Source organism: Trypanosoma brucei, chromosome 8 (assembly GCF_000210295.1).
Source record: "Trypanosoma brucei gambiense DAL972 chromosome 8, complete sequence".
Classification (NCBI taxonomy): domain Eukaryota; phylum Euglenozoa; class Kinetoplastea; order Trypanosomatida; family Trypanosomatidae; genus Trypanosoma; species Trypanosoma brucei.
In genome coordinates, this window is record NC_026741.1 from 78079 (window position 1) to 93841 (window position 15763).

Consider the following 15763-nt stretch of genomic DNA (forward strand, 5'->3'; position numbering starts at 1 on the left):
TCATTACGAAAAAGTGGCATTAATATAAAAAATTGTGTGTCCCAATTTGTATAAATCTGCTTGCCCTCATTCTTTCCCCCGCTTGCAAGGAAAAGTTGAGCCTTGTTCTTTTTTTTTTTAATTTTTTTCAGTTAAACTGTAACCACGATGCGCATTCGCCAATAATCATGTGTAAGGGAGAAAAATGACACACACACTAATGGCATGAGTCAAATAAATGCGGCACACCTCCCAGAAAGACGGCATAATACACTAAACCTAATGATAAAAACAAAAAAAAGGAAGAAAGGAAGAATGCTTTTCCTTAAATGAAAGAATTTAAAAGATTTTGCAGTGAAAGTTCGGAGTGTGCCACAACTGACAAATCGCCAGGGGGACCCAATACCGATTAAAGTTTATTCACCTCATATGGTGACATAAAGGCGACAGAGAAAAAAAAAAAAAAGTAAAACAGAGTACAAAAATTGTGGTTCGTGAGATGTAGAGGAAACGTACAAGGGACGCACAAAACTGATGCGTGTTGATTTTTGAGAAAGCTGTGTGAAAGATTAAAAAAAAAACAATCTCCTCACTGCAACATCAATTCCTTTTCCCTTGACCATTCTTCAAGCATTGGTGGCGGTTTCCCGTTCCACACTCCTCCCCACACAAACACACACACACACACACACACACGCAAATGTAGCGACCTTCTTCTCTTCCCACTGCCAATATAAATCAGAGACGTTAAAATGCCTGACGTGGCCACCGGACTTTAGTCTCTTCTACACAATAATTAAACAGAAGATACGAAGCTAGTACACACATATATATGTACACATTACAAGAAAAAAAAATATGTACGCATCTTATCTCCCGGCGCATCTCTTCCCCTCCTTCACAGCACTTGCTTTCCTTTTCCTGTCTTTTTTTCCGTTTGTTCTTTCCCGCTTCATTGATCACATCTCTCCTATATTCCACATATTCGCTTCGTAATAAGAAAGATAAAAGGGAGGGACGAAAATAAAAAAGAAAAAAAAGCGCACACACAAAAAAAAAACAGGGACAACACCTGTTCACGAGGTCGCTTCACCGTGCAGAGTGCTGCTGCATGATTGTAAGTCATGAAAAGGTAAAAAGGGGTGGTGAGAGGTCAAAGGATATATGAATGCGTATATATATATATATATATATATATATATATATATATATATATACGTATGTTTATACAAATGTACATGTGTAAACATGCGTATGTGTGTGTAGGTGTATGAAGAGAGGAGGAAAGAAAGTATGGCTGCAACAAACAACGTTAACAAAAAAAAAAAAGGAAAACAAGTAACAAATTTAGGGTGAGTGGTACAGATGCATGCATATACGTACACACATAAATATAGATATGTTGATATATCAAACACCCCGTGGACACAGTGCATATGCATCTAAAGGAGAAAACAGAAGAAAAATAAAAATGAAAAATCATAAAAACACAACATGGGTGAGCAACCAAGTAAAGGAAACAACCCAGCAGAAAAAAAAAAGGAAAACAAAAAATGAGGAAATTATGTGGCTGTATCACACTCTCTATAACTGTGTGCCCCTCCTCCTTTTTGCCACCAAAGCATATAAACAATTCGTTGATAGATATTTACACACTTACTTATGGGTTGTACCGCAATAGTGCGCGTTGCATCCTCCTTAACGACCATCGTCCATCAACACTTCACCGAAGGCATGACTACCCCAAATCATACTGTAATTGTTCGGTTCCTTTTCGCGAAGGGCGTTTGCGGGGGCCATGCTCTGCTGGGAAACATCTCCAAATACCGCGAACTCACGCACATCGGCCTCCCCTAACTTCCCACACATTTCCTTTACAAATGAATCGAACGAAGTCGTGTGTCTGCTTGCCTCATGCGGCATTTCCCTTGACCCCTTTGCATACGTACGGTCTGCTGCCAACTTTACACCTCTGTCCATAATGTCTTCAATAAGCGAGTCATCATCCGAAGCATCAGCGTCTTTCGTTTGTTCACCACATGTTCCCACCGGTGGTTGATGTCGCTGCACATCTGTCAAAGGTTTCGTCGTCACACGCATTCGCGCTGCAGGTGTTAAACCCATGTTGCAAGAGGAACCAAATGCTGAGAATGGGCTTGCATCAATTGCAGAGTCAATAGTTTTCTCCCCATGCTCTATTCCGAAGCGGCAGGGCTCAGTACACACCACACTTACAGGTGGGAACGAGTACGTCAAAACCGCGTCGAGCGACAACTGATCATGAATGGGGTTTCGGGCCGGGCTTGTGCGAACATTCAACAAACTTTGGATGTCTTGCACGGTAAAGTAGCTAGCCTCCGGCATTCCCTTAGGTGTGTCCAGGAGAAAACTGAATGGTTTACTGGTGAAGGTGGCGTTGCGGAAGTACTCAACAATTGCCTTCGAGCTGCTCGGTTCCGCAAACTCCACGAAACTAAACCACAGCGTTGGGGCGGGGGCACCCAGTTCAGAGCCATTCCTTCCCACTCCAGTAATATCCCCCTTTGGTGGAACTTGATTTTCATCACGGCACAATCGAACCTTATTAAGCTCACCAAAGTATGTAAGAAGTCGACGAAATTGTGCTCGGCGAAGTGTCGAGGGAAGTTTCGTGATGTATACTGTTCGGTCCATCAATTCGGCCTGTGTGTAAACACTTGGGGCGTAGCCACCTCCTCGTGGACCTGAAAACGTTTTTGCGGAGTCCAGCCCCGTGGCTGCTTCAGAAAGTTGTGGCCTCACTTGTGACGCACGATGTTGCTGTTGCTGTTGTTGTTGCAAATGCTGTTGCTGCTGCTGCACCTGTTTTTGGATCAAACTCATTGCCGCGCTGCTTCCACAGTGGCGGAAGAACATTGACGGGGTCGATGCGTCACCATGCGGTAACGAAACGGGCGTTGCTGAGTGGGGAGAGGCACATTCCACTGAGACATCGTGGGAGCTGCTGATGTCCATCGGTTCACCACGAGTGGTGACTCGGTGAGAAGATGGCGATGTATATGTAAGACCCGGTGAACTATTACTTGTACCGTTAGCATTCACAGGTGTCACTTTCTCTATGACACGCCTTGGGGTTGGTCGAGCACTGGCACACAATGAAGAATTTCCTCCACCCTGTGCCGAGTCGAGTGGCAGCAGTCCCTCGAGACAATGGTCGTATTCCTTGCGGTACGGATCTTTTTTGGCGCGCGACTTATTGTTCTTCCTCCACAAAGACGTGAATTCCTCTAGGCAAGCAAGCAGAATGAGGCACGGTTTGTGAACATCCTCTTCACCCTTCCCCGCTCCAAACAGGACGGCGGGTTTAGTTGATAGCGGTCGACTTCTTTCAAATTCCTTTGCACTCCTGAGCGCAACCTCGTGCTCCTTGATAATCTTGACTGCCAATTCATACGGACTTTTCTTCAAGTAACAATACTGGAAGAGATAGGCACTCAACACAGCTGCCACTTTTCGAGACTCATCTGGTTTGTCGTTGCTGATAAAGAGGTGCACGAGCGACCGTGCGATCTTCGAAATGAAAATTATGTTCCTGCCCATAATCAGGTCGGGGTCTTCACCATTTTCCACTCCCACATTATCCCTACCACCCCTGCGGGGGATCCGCATCTTTTCGTGGAGTGATAACAAGGCATTTACCAGTGGTGTTGAAAGTGCTTGTGCGTGGTGCCCAAATGCAATGAGTGTGTCGGTTAACGCTGTGGCAAGTTGCTCCGCCGTCTTTTCTGTTGCCTCTGGGTTAGTAAGCAGCTGCTGCATCTTATCAGTTAACACATTGACATCCACGACGTTGGCATGAAGCTCTTCAACCACCTCACGAAGTAGAGCATTATTCCCAACTCTAGCACATAGGTCATTCACGTCACTTGCAACATTCCTCCGAAATGGTTTTAACATCGTACCGGACTCCACTGCCGCTTCAGAGGCTGCCGTACCACTGACAGGATCTCGGCCGCTTGGTTTAGAAAGGTAGCGCGCAACCATGGGGAATAACTGCCCTTTAGCGTAGGAACCGTTCAATTTTTCAGCAGCGTCACGTGCAGTGCCCTCCTTATCGAAGAATATCAGCCCACTGCGCCTTGGGCCACCAGAAAGTTGGACAATATCTGGAAATATTTCTGCACTGAGAGCCCCATAGCGCGAAAAAAGCGCGAAAAGAGATTTTTTGTCCATCGTTGCTAACAGGTTGTGCACACCAACAAGAAACAGATCACGACCACTGTATGTCCTCTTGAAAAAATCGTCTATCTCGTCCAACACAGCCATGTTAGATGTGTCATGCAACGCAGAGTAAGTAGCACTTGTATCATTCCCACCGGCTACGTCAGCGATTGACTGGTTACCAGCAAGCGCCACACCGCCGGGGTGAAAGTCAAACAGTTTGTTGAGGTGAACAACATCAATTGGTTGCGCCTGTCCCTCGGGTGGTTTCAACTGAAATAACGACACTGCTTCCATCGCCGTCGCCTCTTCATTATAGTACACCAGAGCGCTAACACTGCTGCAGGCCATAGGGGTTGTCGCGAAGCTGCATGATTTAGGGGGCCACATATCGAAGCACTCAGCACCCTTTTGAATAAAGTTCTGACTTAAAACGGAATGAGCCACTTCTGGATCCAAACCGTGTATCGCGACGACGTGCTTCCCGGAGGCTCTATTCATGTGTGAATTGCTCTGAATAAAGCGGCACATTTCCATGTGTGTTTTGTAGAGTTCAGTACCTGGAGGTAACCGCCATGGCTTCGCTGAGGAGGAGAGACCCCATGTTGGCTGTTGCTGCGTACGTTGCGTTTGTTGCTGCTTTTGCTTGCCTGACATCGACGTTACACTGCGAGTTGCATCTGGAGACACTGGCAAACTTTGAGCAGGTGGCGCTTCCGGGTCACAATAGATTACTCGGAGTGGCTGGTGCTGTCCATTAGGCACAAAATCATTAAACTTCTCGACGGCCACAGCAGCAAACGCCTTAGAGGGAAAGAACACAGCGCCTGCGCGTCGATTCGGACGCAGGGAGAAGTGTTGCGGCAAAATTTCTGCTTTCTTTGCATTCATGGGAAAGAATATGTTCAACAGCTCCTCCTTTGTTGTACGCGACTCGAGGTTGAAAACGGCGACAATATGGTAATTGCTGCACTCAGAAGCGAATGCCAGCATGATTTGGGAGGTGAGTGACTGTGGTGATTGTGACACAGAATTTTGGGTATTGGCGGCAGTGCTCCCGCTGTTACCACTGGAGCTGTCGTGTGAAGCCATTACGCGTACGCTGGGCGTACTCGCGGGCCATCGTGCCGCCACGTTCTTCTCTGGAGGTGCAATCATCCCATCATTTGCAATACCACCACGACTCGGAGGCCACGGCATTGCCATTGGCGTCATTGGGGCAGGCTGACAATACAAGAGGGGGTTTTGAAGCATTGCGTGCAGATCCATTGGGTTGGGTACAGCAGGGACTGCGAAGCCAACAGCACCCATCGGCACATGAAATTCTTTCGCCTCAGGGTTTAATGTCGACTTGGTGGATGCTGCAGCTCCGGCGCCGTCATTCACGAGGGGCCAACAGTGCGCTGCTGTAGTTTCACTTGATTGAGATGAGGTACCAGTGACCTTCTCCATCTGAATGTCATTTGCAGTGGTTAAAGAAGCGGCCTCCACCGTGAATCCTTTCTGCGTTGGTGGTTCACTGCTTGCAGGAGAAGTGAGCTGCACCGACGCTATGGATGAACCGGAGTCCCTCTTGGTTGGTTGGGGTTGAGAAACAGTGGAAGTAGTTCCTGCCGTTTCTGGAGTTATCATTGCCCAACGTAAAACAAAATACACACACGCACACGCAACAACAGAAAGAAGTTTTTTTTTAAAAAAAAAGCACAAACAAACAAAATTTAGTGAAGCTTTCACAAAAGCTCAAGTTTCTCGTCCCCACAAAGAAAAATGAAAACAACAACTAACGACACTCTCCTTTCCCGATGCTAAATATTTATTTTATTGCAGTAATGCTGTAGAAACGATGTGCCTCTCGTTTTTTATTTATTTACTTTCGTTTCTTCTCTATTTTTGAGGTTGTGCAGCGCCAAATGAAAAGTTATTCCCTTTCGATCGCGTCTCCAGCAACCAAATACTGTCGAGTTCTTTTTTTTTTTTGTTGTAGTTGTTGTTCCTGTGTTATTTTTAATTTTTAATATATCAACGCTGCTCTTTTTTTCTAAGTAATAAACAAAATGCGTAACACCGCAGCTGTTGACAAAAATGAGGTGTTCGGTGTTGTTGTTTTGATGAGAAATCTCTGCGCGGTGGTTATGCTCACAAAACACACACGCAAAAACAAAAACGAAAATAAATTCAATAATAAGAATGAAAGGACAAAGCGAGTAATCGAAACAAGGCCTTCCCAGATACAAAAATATATATGAGTGGCACACGCAACAAATGCTGCGGTTTGTGCCCTGGGGAAGTAAAATTAAGAAGAAGAGAAAAAGGAGGGTAAAAAAAGGAGGAAACAAAACAAAAAAAACAACGACAACAAGCGAGAGTTCTGTTTGAACTCACTCGAAACCTTTCCTATTTTTTTTTTATTTTTGATATTTCTTTTCTTTCGAGGTTTCTCCTTTTCGTCTTTTTCTGACTTTTCTTTTTTTTTTTCTTTTTCTGCTACCCCACTTACGCTTACCTGATAAGGGTGTTTTGGTGTAATGTAATTGCTTCTACTTCAGTTGATTCTAACCCTTTTCCTTACTTTCCTCTGCTTGTGGTTCCCTTCCTTGTGTTTTTTCTTTTATATTTTCTTGACTCTGCCCAGGTTATTATTATTTTTTTTTTAATTCTTTATTTTTGTTTTATTTATATCGTTTATCTCCTCCTTTCTCGTACTAAATGGAGGGCTTACGAATATAATAGAAATATATATAAATATATACTTATATATATTTATATGTACTTTGTGCTCGATTGTGTATGTGTGTGTGTTTGTGTTTGTTTCTCTCTGTGTGTGTGTGTGTGTGTTTCTTTACCTTTTACTCTTTTCTAAATGTATCGAAATTCTTCTTTTCTTTTCTTCCTTTTTTTTTTTGAATATTGAAGAATAAGAAAAAAAATATTTCTTTTTTATTTGTTGTATAAGTGCCCTCGGTGAAACAACCTTGGTATTTCTCCACACCACAATTTCTGTTCTTGTATGTTTTATTTTTTTCTTTTTTCTTTTTTTTGTTTGTTTGTTTTTTTATCGCTCTCAAACAGCGCAAATTCTATCGGGTTTTCTTTTTTTTTTCTTCGTTCCTCTTGATTTGTTGTTGTTTTTTTCTTTTAATTTGGAGGGGGGAGTTGATATATATATATTTTTTAAATTTTGTTTTTGTTTTGTTTTGTTTTCGAAAATTTCTCCCGGGGAAGATAAAAAAAAAGAGAAAGTGATAAGTGGCTACAAAAAAAAAAATGAGCTAAGAAAAGTAGTGGGAAGCTGTGAAAATAGATTTCACGTAAAAAAAAAAAAAAGTATGCGTACAAAAAAAAAAATTCTTCTTTCTTCTGTTCTTCAGCAGCGGCGGCTGATTGTCTTCTTCCGCTTCCTGTTTAGTATCAAACAGAAAAGACCGGAGGATGACGGAGTGAGACAAAAAAGGGAAAAGAGAAACAAAGAATTTCGGAGTGTAACTTTATATTTTTGCTTTTGTTTGTTTATTTTTTTCTACTTTTCCCTTTTTTAAAAAAAAAAATTCTCCTTTTGTTTTGTTTTGTTTCGTATTCGCAAAAAAAAAAAAAAAAACTAGAGGTGTACAGACAATGGCAACAACAAAACAAAAATTGGAAACAAAAGGAAAGAAAAGCCTAGCAGGAGCAAAGTTACTGAGTGAAGACGAACTGTTCCTTTTCCTTGTTTTCGTTTCTGCTTTATTGTCTATTTTTTTTCTTTTTTCCTTTTTTAAAAAAAAAAGAAAAAGACTATCCTTCTTACAAGTAAAAGAAAAAACAAACGAGGTTAAAACCTCAGTGACCCGCTGTAAATAATCGAATAAGCGCGAATTACGTGTGATGTAATGTACGCGTGGCGCGTCAAATTGGGGAGGGGGATCACATCAACAATTGATAACAGAAGGAAAGAAAGAGAGAAAAGAAAAAGGAAGAAAAAAAAATTCGTAAAGTGTCAGAAGAAACGCAGCAAAGACAGCAATGCAAAACAGTGGGCACATCACACAACTTAAGAGAATTATTATGATCGTAATTATTAAGACAATTATATCTGAGTACAGTAACACTGCATATCCCACACACATTTCCACCACACAACAACAATAACAATGGTTATCGACAGCGGTATTGGTGGCATAACCTCAGAAACAACAACATAGTGATAAGAACAAATACATTTGGTTCGCTCACACACCTTTAAGACCAAGCGTATACGTCATGGAGAAAGAAAGAGTGAATATCAACAGGTATTTCCCCCCCCCGTTTAACACTCCCTCTTACGTCGTTGTTTTATTTATTTTTTTAAAAAAAGGGGGGGCACAAAAAAAGAAAAAGAGGAATTAAACACTCATTCAAAGGCATTTACGCATGATTCCACTACATTTAAGAGGTTTGTGTTCTCTAACGCAGCAGCCACACGTTCCTTGTCGCCAAGTTGTTTGTTTACCTGCTCCTCCTGTTCGTGTGATCCAGGTGTAACGCATATGTCAACTTTCATATTGCGCGGTAAGCACCTTTTGAGTTTGAGACCAATGCAAAGGCCAATTAGTGTGGTTAAACTGCAATGTGGAACTGTAGGAGTGAACTGGACACGCACCGTTTGTCTTTCCTCATCCACACTAATCAGTTTTGGGTCAACAACCTGAAGTTCCTCCAACGTATTGGGATGTTCCGGGTCACGAATGGTGCGAATCAGTTCATAAATTTCCAACCCGTCGATGGGGTCCCTCACATCTTCGCAGAGTTCCTCCTTTTCCTGTTCAACTGTCCGTTTCCGCTTCCCCAAATTGCCGCGAAAGACAGTGGGATTGGGATTGACGAGTTCCTCCATAACGAGACTAATTTCAGCACTCAAAAAAAAAAAATAATTAAAAAAACAAACGGGCGCCACGACACACTTCACTCAACCCCTCCCCTCTTTTCCCTTGCGGCTACAGAAACAGTCCGCTAGAAATAATAATAATAATAATATTAATTGGAGGAAAATAATGGAGTAGTTGACGAATGAGAAAACAGCAGACAGGGAAATAAAAGAAATACGTACAAAGTTAATTAAATGATTTATTAACAACGAAAGTATCACACGCCGTTAGCTGAGCAAAGAAAGAAAAGAATCTGCCACAGACACGCGCACGTACGTACGACTCAAATAAAACCCAACTAACGGCGATGCAAAGAACAAACTCATTTACCGAAGATTACATTCGTAAACTCAGGTTCGTTCTTTTTATTATTCGCGCTTATTTGATCCCTTCTTTATTTATTTTCCGTGACTCATCCCTCCCTATATCTTTTTTTTTTCAAAAAAAAAAAAAATGAGTTCAGCTTTGCAGATGCCTGGCTGCCAACCACGTGCCGCAACATTATTTCCTCTCACTCCTCCCACATGCTCCGCGGTGGCGCCTCACGGGTTCCTCCGCACCCGTCAGCATTGCAAATGTATTCGATTCCTTTATTATTATTTTTCTTTTCTTGTCCTTTAGTTTTTTGTATGTATGCAAGCATGCACAGGTATTTATATTTAATTCGTTCAAAACCGATTTAGTGGGGCACGGAGGATGTTAACAGGAAACACTTTCGCAGCCCACAACACCTTAGGGGAAAGAAAGAAAGGAGCGGAATAAAACTCGTTTTAAAATTAGAACCGCCTCCGCTTCCGATCGTTATTATTTCCGTTAAAGTTTGGTTTCGGCTTGTTCCGCGGGGGTTCCTGGACGCCCCTCTGCTGCTGTTTGCTCTGCTGGGCCACATGCCCTTCGGATTTGCCCACCTTTTGTTTCTTAGCGGGGGGTTCCTCGTCCTCATCCTCCTCCTTTTCTTGATCATCATCATCCTCATCTTCATTTTCATCATCTTCATCTTCATCATCTTCGTCATCTTCATCATCTTCGTCATCTTCGTCATCGTCACTGTCGTCTGTACGATCTACGACCTGTTGGCGCTTCGTTGCTGCGTTACCGTTCTTTTTCCCGTCTGTGAGTGGTACGCCTGCCATGTCATCACCATCATCCAATCCCGTGTCTTCCTCTTCTTCTTCCTCCTCCTCCTCCCCAGCGTTGTCGTATTCCCCACTTCCACTCAAAGCAGCGGAAAGCATTCCTTCCGACTCCTGCTGATACCCACAACAATGAAGAACAGCATTTCCCTTCACACGGAAGACAACTTCTTGTTCATAACCAAAAACGATATCGACGGGAGTTTGCATCAGTTGCTGAGAAACGTCAAGAGTGAGAAGAGAAAACGATTCACCATCAACTGTCACATACAACGTGCTGCGGCCCTTCACACCGTGCTTTACAGAAACAACAGAAAGGTGAAATGAGTGATGCTTTTCCAGCACCAACTTGTGTTCCTTGCCCGGAACGACCTCGAAACCATGAAACATGGGCGCCATTGCTTTCTCACTTTATGCTTTTCGGTAGAGCACAAACTTGAAAAAAATATCGGGTTTCAGTTACGAAAGTAAAAAAAACGAATAATCGGATAGAAGGGGAAAACAAAGTAAAGGAGGGATTGAAACCAGCAATAAGAGTATTAAAGAAAAAAATTAGTAGCAGCAGGTCTTGGCAAACTGAACAGTTATCAATCAACCCAATAGGCCATAGCCACCTGCAAGAAAAAAGAAGGGAGGGTCAATAAACAGAAAACTAATGCGAAGAGAACATACACCACACGTCCAGTGATTTAAAAAAAACAAAAGAGAATTGCACAGGCACATGACCCCGCACTTCACTCAAACATTAACTACCTGAAGGAAAGAAAAAAACAACATACAACGAATTACGTCACACCCTATAACATAACATCATCATCGAAAGTACAAGTTCGCATGCCTTAGTACAACCAAAAATTAAATTTTATATCGTTACAAATGGTCAACCAACCAAAAGACATGAAAATAGATTATTCAAGATGCAATTTATGAACAGTTTGAAACGCAATCAACAAAAACAGAGAAAGATTCGCAATAAGATTTAACATATCGACTAAAAACGAAAAAAAAAAGATCAATTAGTTGTGGCCTACAAGCAAACAACAACAAATTTACAAACGATGATAGAGCAAAAGGAACAACAATATTCCAAGAGGATTAATAACTGAAGTGAAACAACAGGTCATATTACAAAGAGCGCCAGAGTCAAATGCACTGAGCCAGAACCCGTGGCGGAAAGAGTGGTTCCCTGCTCTGCGGTTAACACGAGGTCGATGCCCATTTGAAATAGGCTCCGCTTGGGGTCAAGCGTGGCAATGGTAAATTCCTTCCCCTTAAAGGATATCACAAGAGTAATAGCACCACTTGCATTCGCAGGCACAGCAATTTGTGTGAGACGAAGTACGTGGTCTTCGGGTATTTTCGGTTTGACCTTCTGCCCGGCACTCACTTCAACACCGTAGAAACCCTTCACAAATGTTAAATGCAATACGCCTTTACTAATGGAAAATACAAAATGAATCGGAGACAACGGTGAAAGCATAGATAAGGGAAAGCGTAACACTGACGTACGCTACCAAACAATAGGCAAACACAGGGAAAAAACACAGTCACATTCAATGTGTCGAAACCTCTGTGTTTTTCTGTTACCAAGCCACCTCCATGACAGGCAAATCATGTCACATCACGAACGCTTTCATTTTCGAACGCTTAATTACCATTATAGAAGCCCAAATAATCATTATTTCTACCCCACCCAATCCCATTTATGTCTCAGTTTCTTCTTCGCTCGTAAAATATCTCTGCATTTAGATGCGTTACCGATGTTTTCGTTGCTAAAACACATACTAACAAATAACAACAAATATTTACCACAACTGAAGGTAGAGAAATGTGGTCGCTCAAGCGGTGCATGTCAGTACAAGCACAAACATTAATAACAATATCACAATTTCTCCATGCCTCCACGTGCAACACAACATCCGAACATGAGGGGATATATCGTCATCACACGTATCAATCATAGAACACGAGTGTAATAAGAGGTTAGCCTCGTAGTCAAATGCATAAACGGGAATAATAATGAGGCATATATCACGTATTCCATAAGATTACCCTCTCAGTTACAACAATGCGGCACATCACATGGCACATATATCATTTTTAGTAACGACCCCTCCCAGAGTTCCCGCCGCGGAATCCACCTCTATTCCAGACCGCATTTGTTCCGCCTCTTCCGCTGTAAGGGGGCAGAGTGCGAGATGCATCGTTTAGGTGGTGATTTGGTGGGAAAGGATAGTTGTTTCGGCTGGAATAGGGATGAAAACCCCTATTTATTGCAGCAAACCCCCTTCCTAACAAATTGCTTGACATTCCTTGCCACTCACCCCCGCTATACAAGTACCTTTCTTCATTGGTATATCCCCTTCTCATTTCACCATTTGCTTGCCCTCTATACCCGCCACCCATGTAACCTCTTCCCCTACTTGAATACCCACCTCTCCCGTACCCTCTGTTCATTCCCAACTGATCCGCTTCATGGATTGGTTCATTATAAATGGCACCGAAACCACCTTGGGAAGAAGTGCTATTTATTCTCTGACGTCCACGTTGCCTGAAAAAACCCTGATGAACACCGCCGTACCCTCCTTCACCGTTGTAACGAAAGTAACCTCCCCGACGATATCTATGCTCATCCACGTGTTGTTCGTTGTGAAACTCGACTCCTCCCTCATGCCTAATTTTTGAAGGTCGCTCTTCGCCCTTATCGCCTCTCTTCCCAATTTTTTCCACACCATCATCAACGCTCACAATACCTTCAACATCATAGTCACTTTCGCTGGTATTGTTTGAACTTTGCACTGATGTTTTACAAGCGGGCGCTACGCCACGAAAAGGCGGCGGCGCCATTTTCTCGAATGGGACACCACTGCAAATCTCACCACCGCAACTTGACTCACCATCCGTAACATTCTCAATAGGTTGTATATATCCAGTCACATGCACTGAGCCGTTGCCAGTGGCGGAAAGAATAATATTCTGCTCTGCTTTAATCACAAGGTCAATCCCCATTTGCGATACATTCCTCACAGGATCAAGAGAAGCGATAGTAAATTCTTTACCCTGAAGGGAAACGACAAGAGAGACGGCATCACTTGTATTCGCAGGCACAGCAATTTGTGTGAGACGAAGTACGTTACCCTCCGGTATCTCTGGAATAACTTTCTCCCCGACGCTCACTTCAACACCGTAGAAACCCTCCATTGCTGCCGATTGGAATGTAATTTATCTATCACCATTGCAAGTAAAAAATAATATAAACGAAAAAAGAAAACAAAAGGGCACATGTTTCACGAAGCAGAAAGAGAATAGTCAAAAAAATTCAAAAAAAAAAGATGTTAGGGCAACGTAGCGCCATCTGGACAACCAGAAGCCGCAACTTCAGAAACTCCGAACGATCATTCTTACGATAGTAACGCTAGGAAGAATTCACTCTCATCATTATCCTTTGTTATCATTATTATTCTTATTCACGCTGATTCATCGTTTATATTTTCTCTCCTTATATTACTCAACCATTTCTTTAGTGTCCTCTAACGCTGTCCATAATTTCAAGCGCAAGAAAAACGTTGCACTACAACTGAAGGTAGAGAAATGTGGTCGCTCAAGCGGTGCATGTCAGTACAAGCACAAACATTAATAACAATATCACAATTTCTCCATGCCTCCACGTGCAACACAACATCCGAACATGAGGGGATATATCGTCATCACACGTATCAATCATAGAACACGAGTGTAATAAGAGGTTAGCCTCGTAGTCAAATGCATAAACGGGAATAATAATGAGGCATATATCACGTATTCCATAAGATTACCCTCTCAGTTACAACAATGCGGCACATCACATGGCACATATATCATTTTTAGTAACGACCCCTCCCAGAGTTCCCGCCACGGAAGTTGCCGCGATTCCCGCCACGGAAGTTACCACGGTTTCCTCCACGATCCCCGCCACGGAAGTTGCCACGGTTTCCTCCACGATCTCCGCCACGGAAGTTTCCACGGTTTCCTCCGTTACCACTTCGGTCTCCGCCGCGGAAGTTTCCACGGTTTCCTCCACGGTCTCCGCCACGGAACCCTCCGCGATTACCACCGTTACCGTTTCGGTCCCCACCACGGAACCCCCCGCGATTACCACCACGGAACCCTTGTTGCTCAGTGCGTTGCACTTTACTGGCTGGCTCATCATCATCATCGTCATCATCATCATCATCGTCATCGTCATCGTCATTATCATTATCATTATCATCTTCTTCATCATCGTCATCGTCATCGTCACTGTCGTCTTCATCGTAGGCTTCATCATCATCATCATTGTCGTCTTCGTCACCCGCGTCAATTCCTTCATTGTCCTTTTCAATACCTTCCTCGTCATCGGATTCGTCGTCTCCATCGACGCCGTCACCATTTGCTTCATCGGAATTCTCTTCGCTTACAGGAAACTTGGCAGATTTCCCTCCTCTTTTCGGGGGAACTCCGTAGGATTCCATATCTTCAGCATCCACCTCATCGAGATCATCTTCCTCATCAAAATCACTTCCATCATCAACAGGTTGAACGTATCCAGTCAAATGCACTGAGCCAGAGCCCGTGGCGGAAAGAGTGGTTCCCTGCTCTGCGGTTAACACGAGGTCGATGCCCATTTGAAATAGGCTCCGCTTGGGGTCAAGCGTGGCAATGGTAAATTCCTTCCCCTGAAAGGATATCACAAGAGTAATAGCACCACTTGCATTCGCAGGCACAGCAATTTGTGTGAGACGAAGTACGTGGTCTTCGGGTATCTTCGGTTTGACCTTCTGCCCGGCACTCACTTCAACACCGTAGAAACCCTCCATTGCTGCTGATTGGAATGTAATTTATCTACCACCATTGCAAGACAAAGTCAGGTATTGCGAGGAAAGAGAGAAAAGGTTACAAACTCCAAGGGGCAAAGAGTAAAAAATACAAAAAAAAACACCGCCATCGGACAAAACACACAAAATGAAAGTGTTATTACCCAAAAGTAAGTACCAGGAAACAGATTCCATTATATGCAAAGCGACCTATCACCTTCTTCCACATCCTCTGTCCCTCCCACTCTCATCATTATCCTTTGTTATCATTATTATTCTTATTCACGCTGATTCATCGTTTATATTTTCTCTCCTTATATTACTCAACCATTTCTTTAGTGTCCTCTAACGCTGTCCATAATTTCAAGCGCAAGAAAAACGTTGCACTACAACTGAAGGTAGAGAAATGTGGTCGCTCAAGCGGTGCATGTCAGTACAAGCACAAACATTAATAACAATATCACAATTTCTCCATGCCTCCACGTGCAACACAACATCCGAACATGAGGGGATATATCGTCATCACACGTATCAATCATAGAACACGAGTGTAATAAGAGGTTAGCCTCGTAGTCAAATGCATAAACGGGAATAATAATGAGGCATATATCACGTATTCCATAAGATTACCCTCTCAGTTACAACAATGCGGCACATCACATGGCACATATATCATTTTTAGTAACGACCCCTCCCAGAGTTACCTTCGCACAGCCTCTGTTGGGTGGGCAAACCTCTG

The 15763-nt window shown here is 43.0% G+C and overlaps 6 protein-coding genes across 6 annotated transcripts; all 6 read right to left on the bottom strand.

The window, feature by feature from the left end:
- Positions 1-1677: 1677 nt before the first annotated feature.
- Positions 1678-5811, bottom strand: TbgDal_VIII320 (RNA-binding protein, putative; the record flags this gene model as incomplete). The annotated part of the gene is made up of 1 exon (XM_011777054.1): positions 1678-5811. One exon carries the CDS (start codon positions 5809-5811, stop codon positions 1678-1680), a length of 4134 nt encoding a protein of 1377 aa, XP_011775356.1.
- Positions 5812-8545: 2734 nt separating this feature from the next.
- On the bottom strand, positions 8546-9028 carry TbgDal_VIII330 (hypothetical protein, conserved; the record flags this gene model as incomplete). The annotated part of the gene is made up of 1 exon (XM_011777055.1): positions 8546-9028. The coding sequence occupies one exon, from the start codon at positions 9026-9028 to the stop codon at positions 8546-8548; it is 483 nt and encodes a 160-aa protein (XP_011775357.1).
- Positions 9029-9835: 807 nt separating this feature from the next.
- TbgDal_VIII340 (nucleolar RNA-binding protein, putative) lies at positions 9836-10591 on the bottom strand (the record flags this gene model as incomplete). The annotated part of the gene is made up of 1 exon (XM_011777056.1): positions 9836-10591. One exon carries the CDS (start codon positions 10589-10591, stop codon positions 9836-9838), a length of 756 nt encoding a protein of 251 aa, XP_011775358.1.
- A 721-nt stretch (positions 10592-11312) lies between these two features.
- On the bottom strand, positions 11313-11672 carry TbgDal_VIII350 (nucleolar RNA-binding protein, truncated; the record flags this gene model as incomplete). The annotated part of the gene is made up of 1 exon (XM_011777057.1): positions 11313-11672. The coding sequence occupies one exon, from the start codon at positions 11670-11672 to the stop codon at positions 11313-11315; it is 360 nt and encodes a 119-aa protein (XP_011775359.1).
- Positions 11673-12292: 620 nt separating this feature from the next.
- TbgDal_VIII360 (nucleolar RNA-binding protein, putative) lies at positions 12293-13393 on the bottom strand (the record flags this gene model as incomplete). The annotated part of the gene is made up of 1 exon (XM_011777058.1): positions 12293-13393. One exon carries the CDS (start codon positions 13391-13393, stop codon positions 12293-12295), a length of 1101 nt encoding a protein of 366 aa, XP_011775360.1.
- A 662-nt stretch (positions 13394-14055) lies between these two features.
- TbgDal_VIII370 (nucleolar RNA-binding protein, putative) lies at positions 14056-15027 on the bottom strand (the record flags this gene model as incomplete). The annotated part of the gene is made up of 1 exon (XM_011777059.1): positions 14056-15027. One exon carries the CDS (start codon positions 15025-15027, stop codon positions 14056-14058), a length of 972 nt encoding a protein of 323 aa, XP_011775361.1.
- Between the last annotated feature and the right edge of the window lie 736 nt (positions 15028-15763).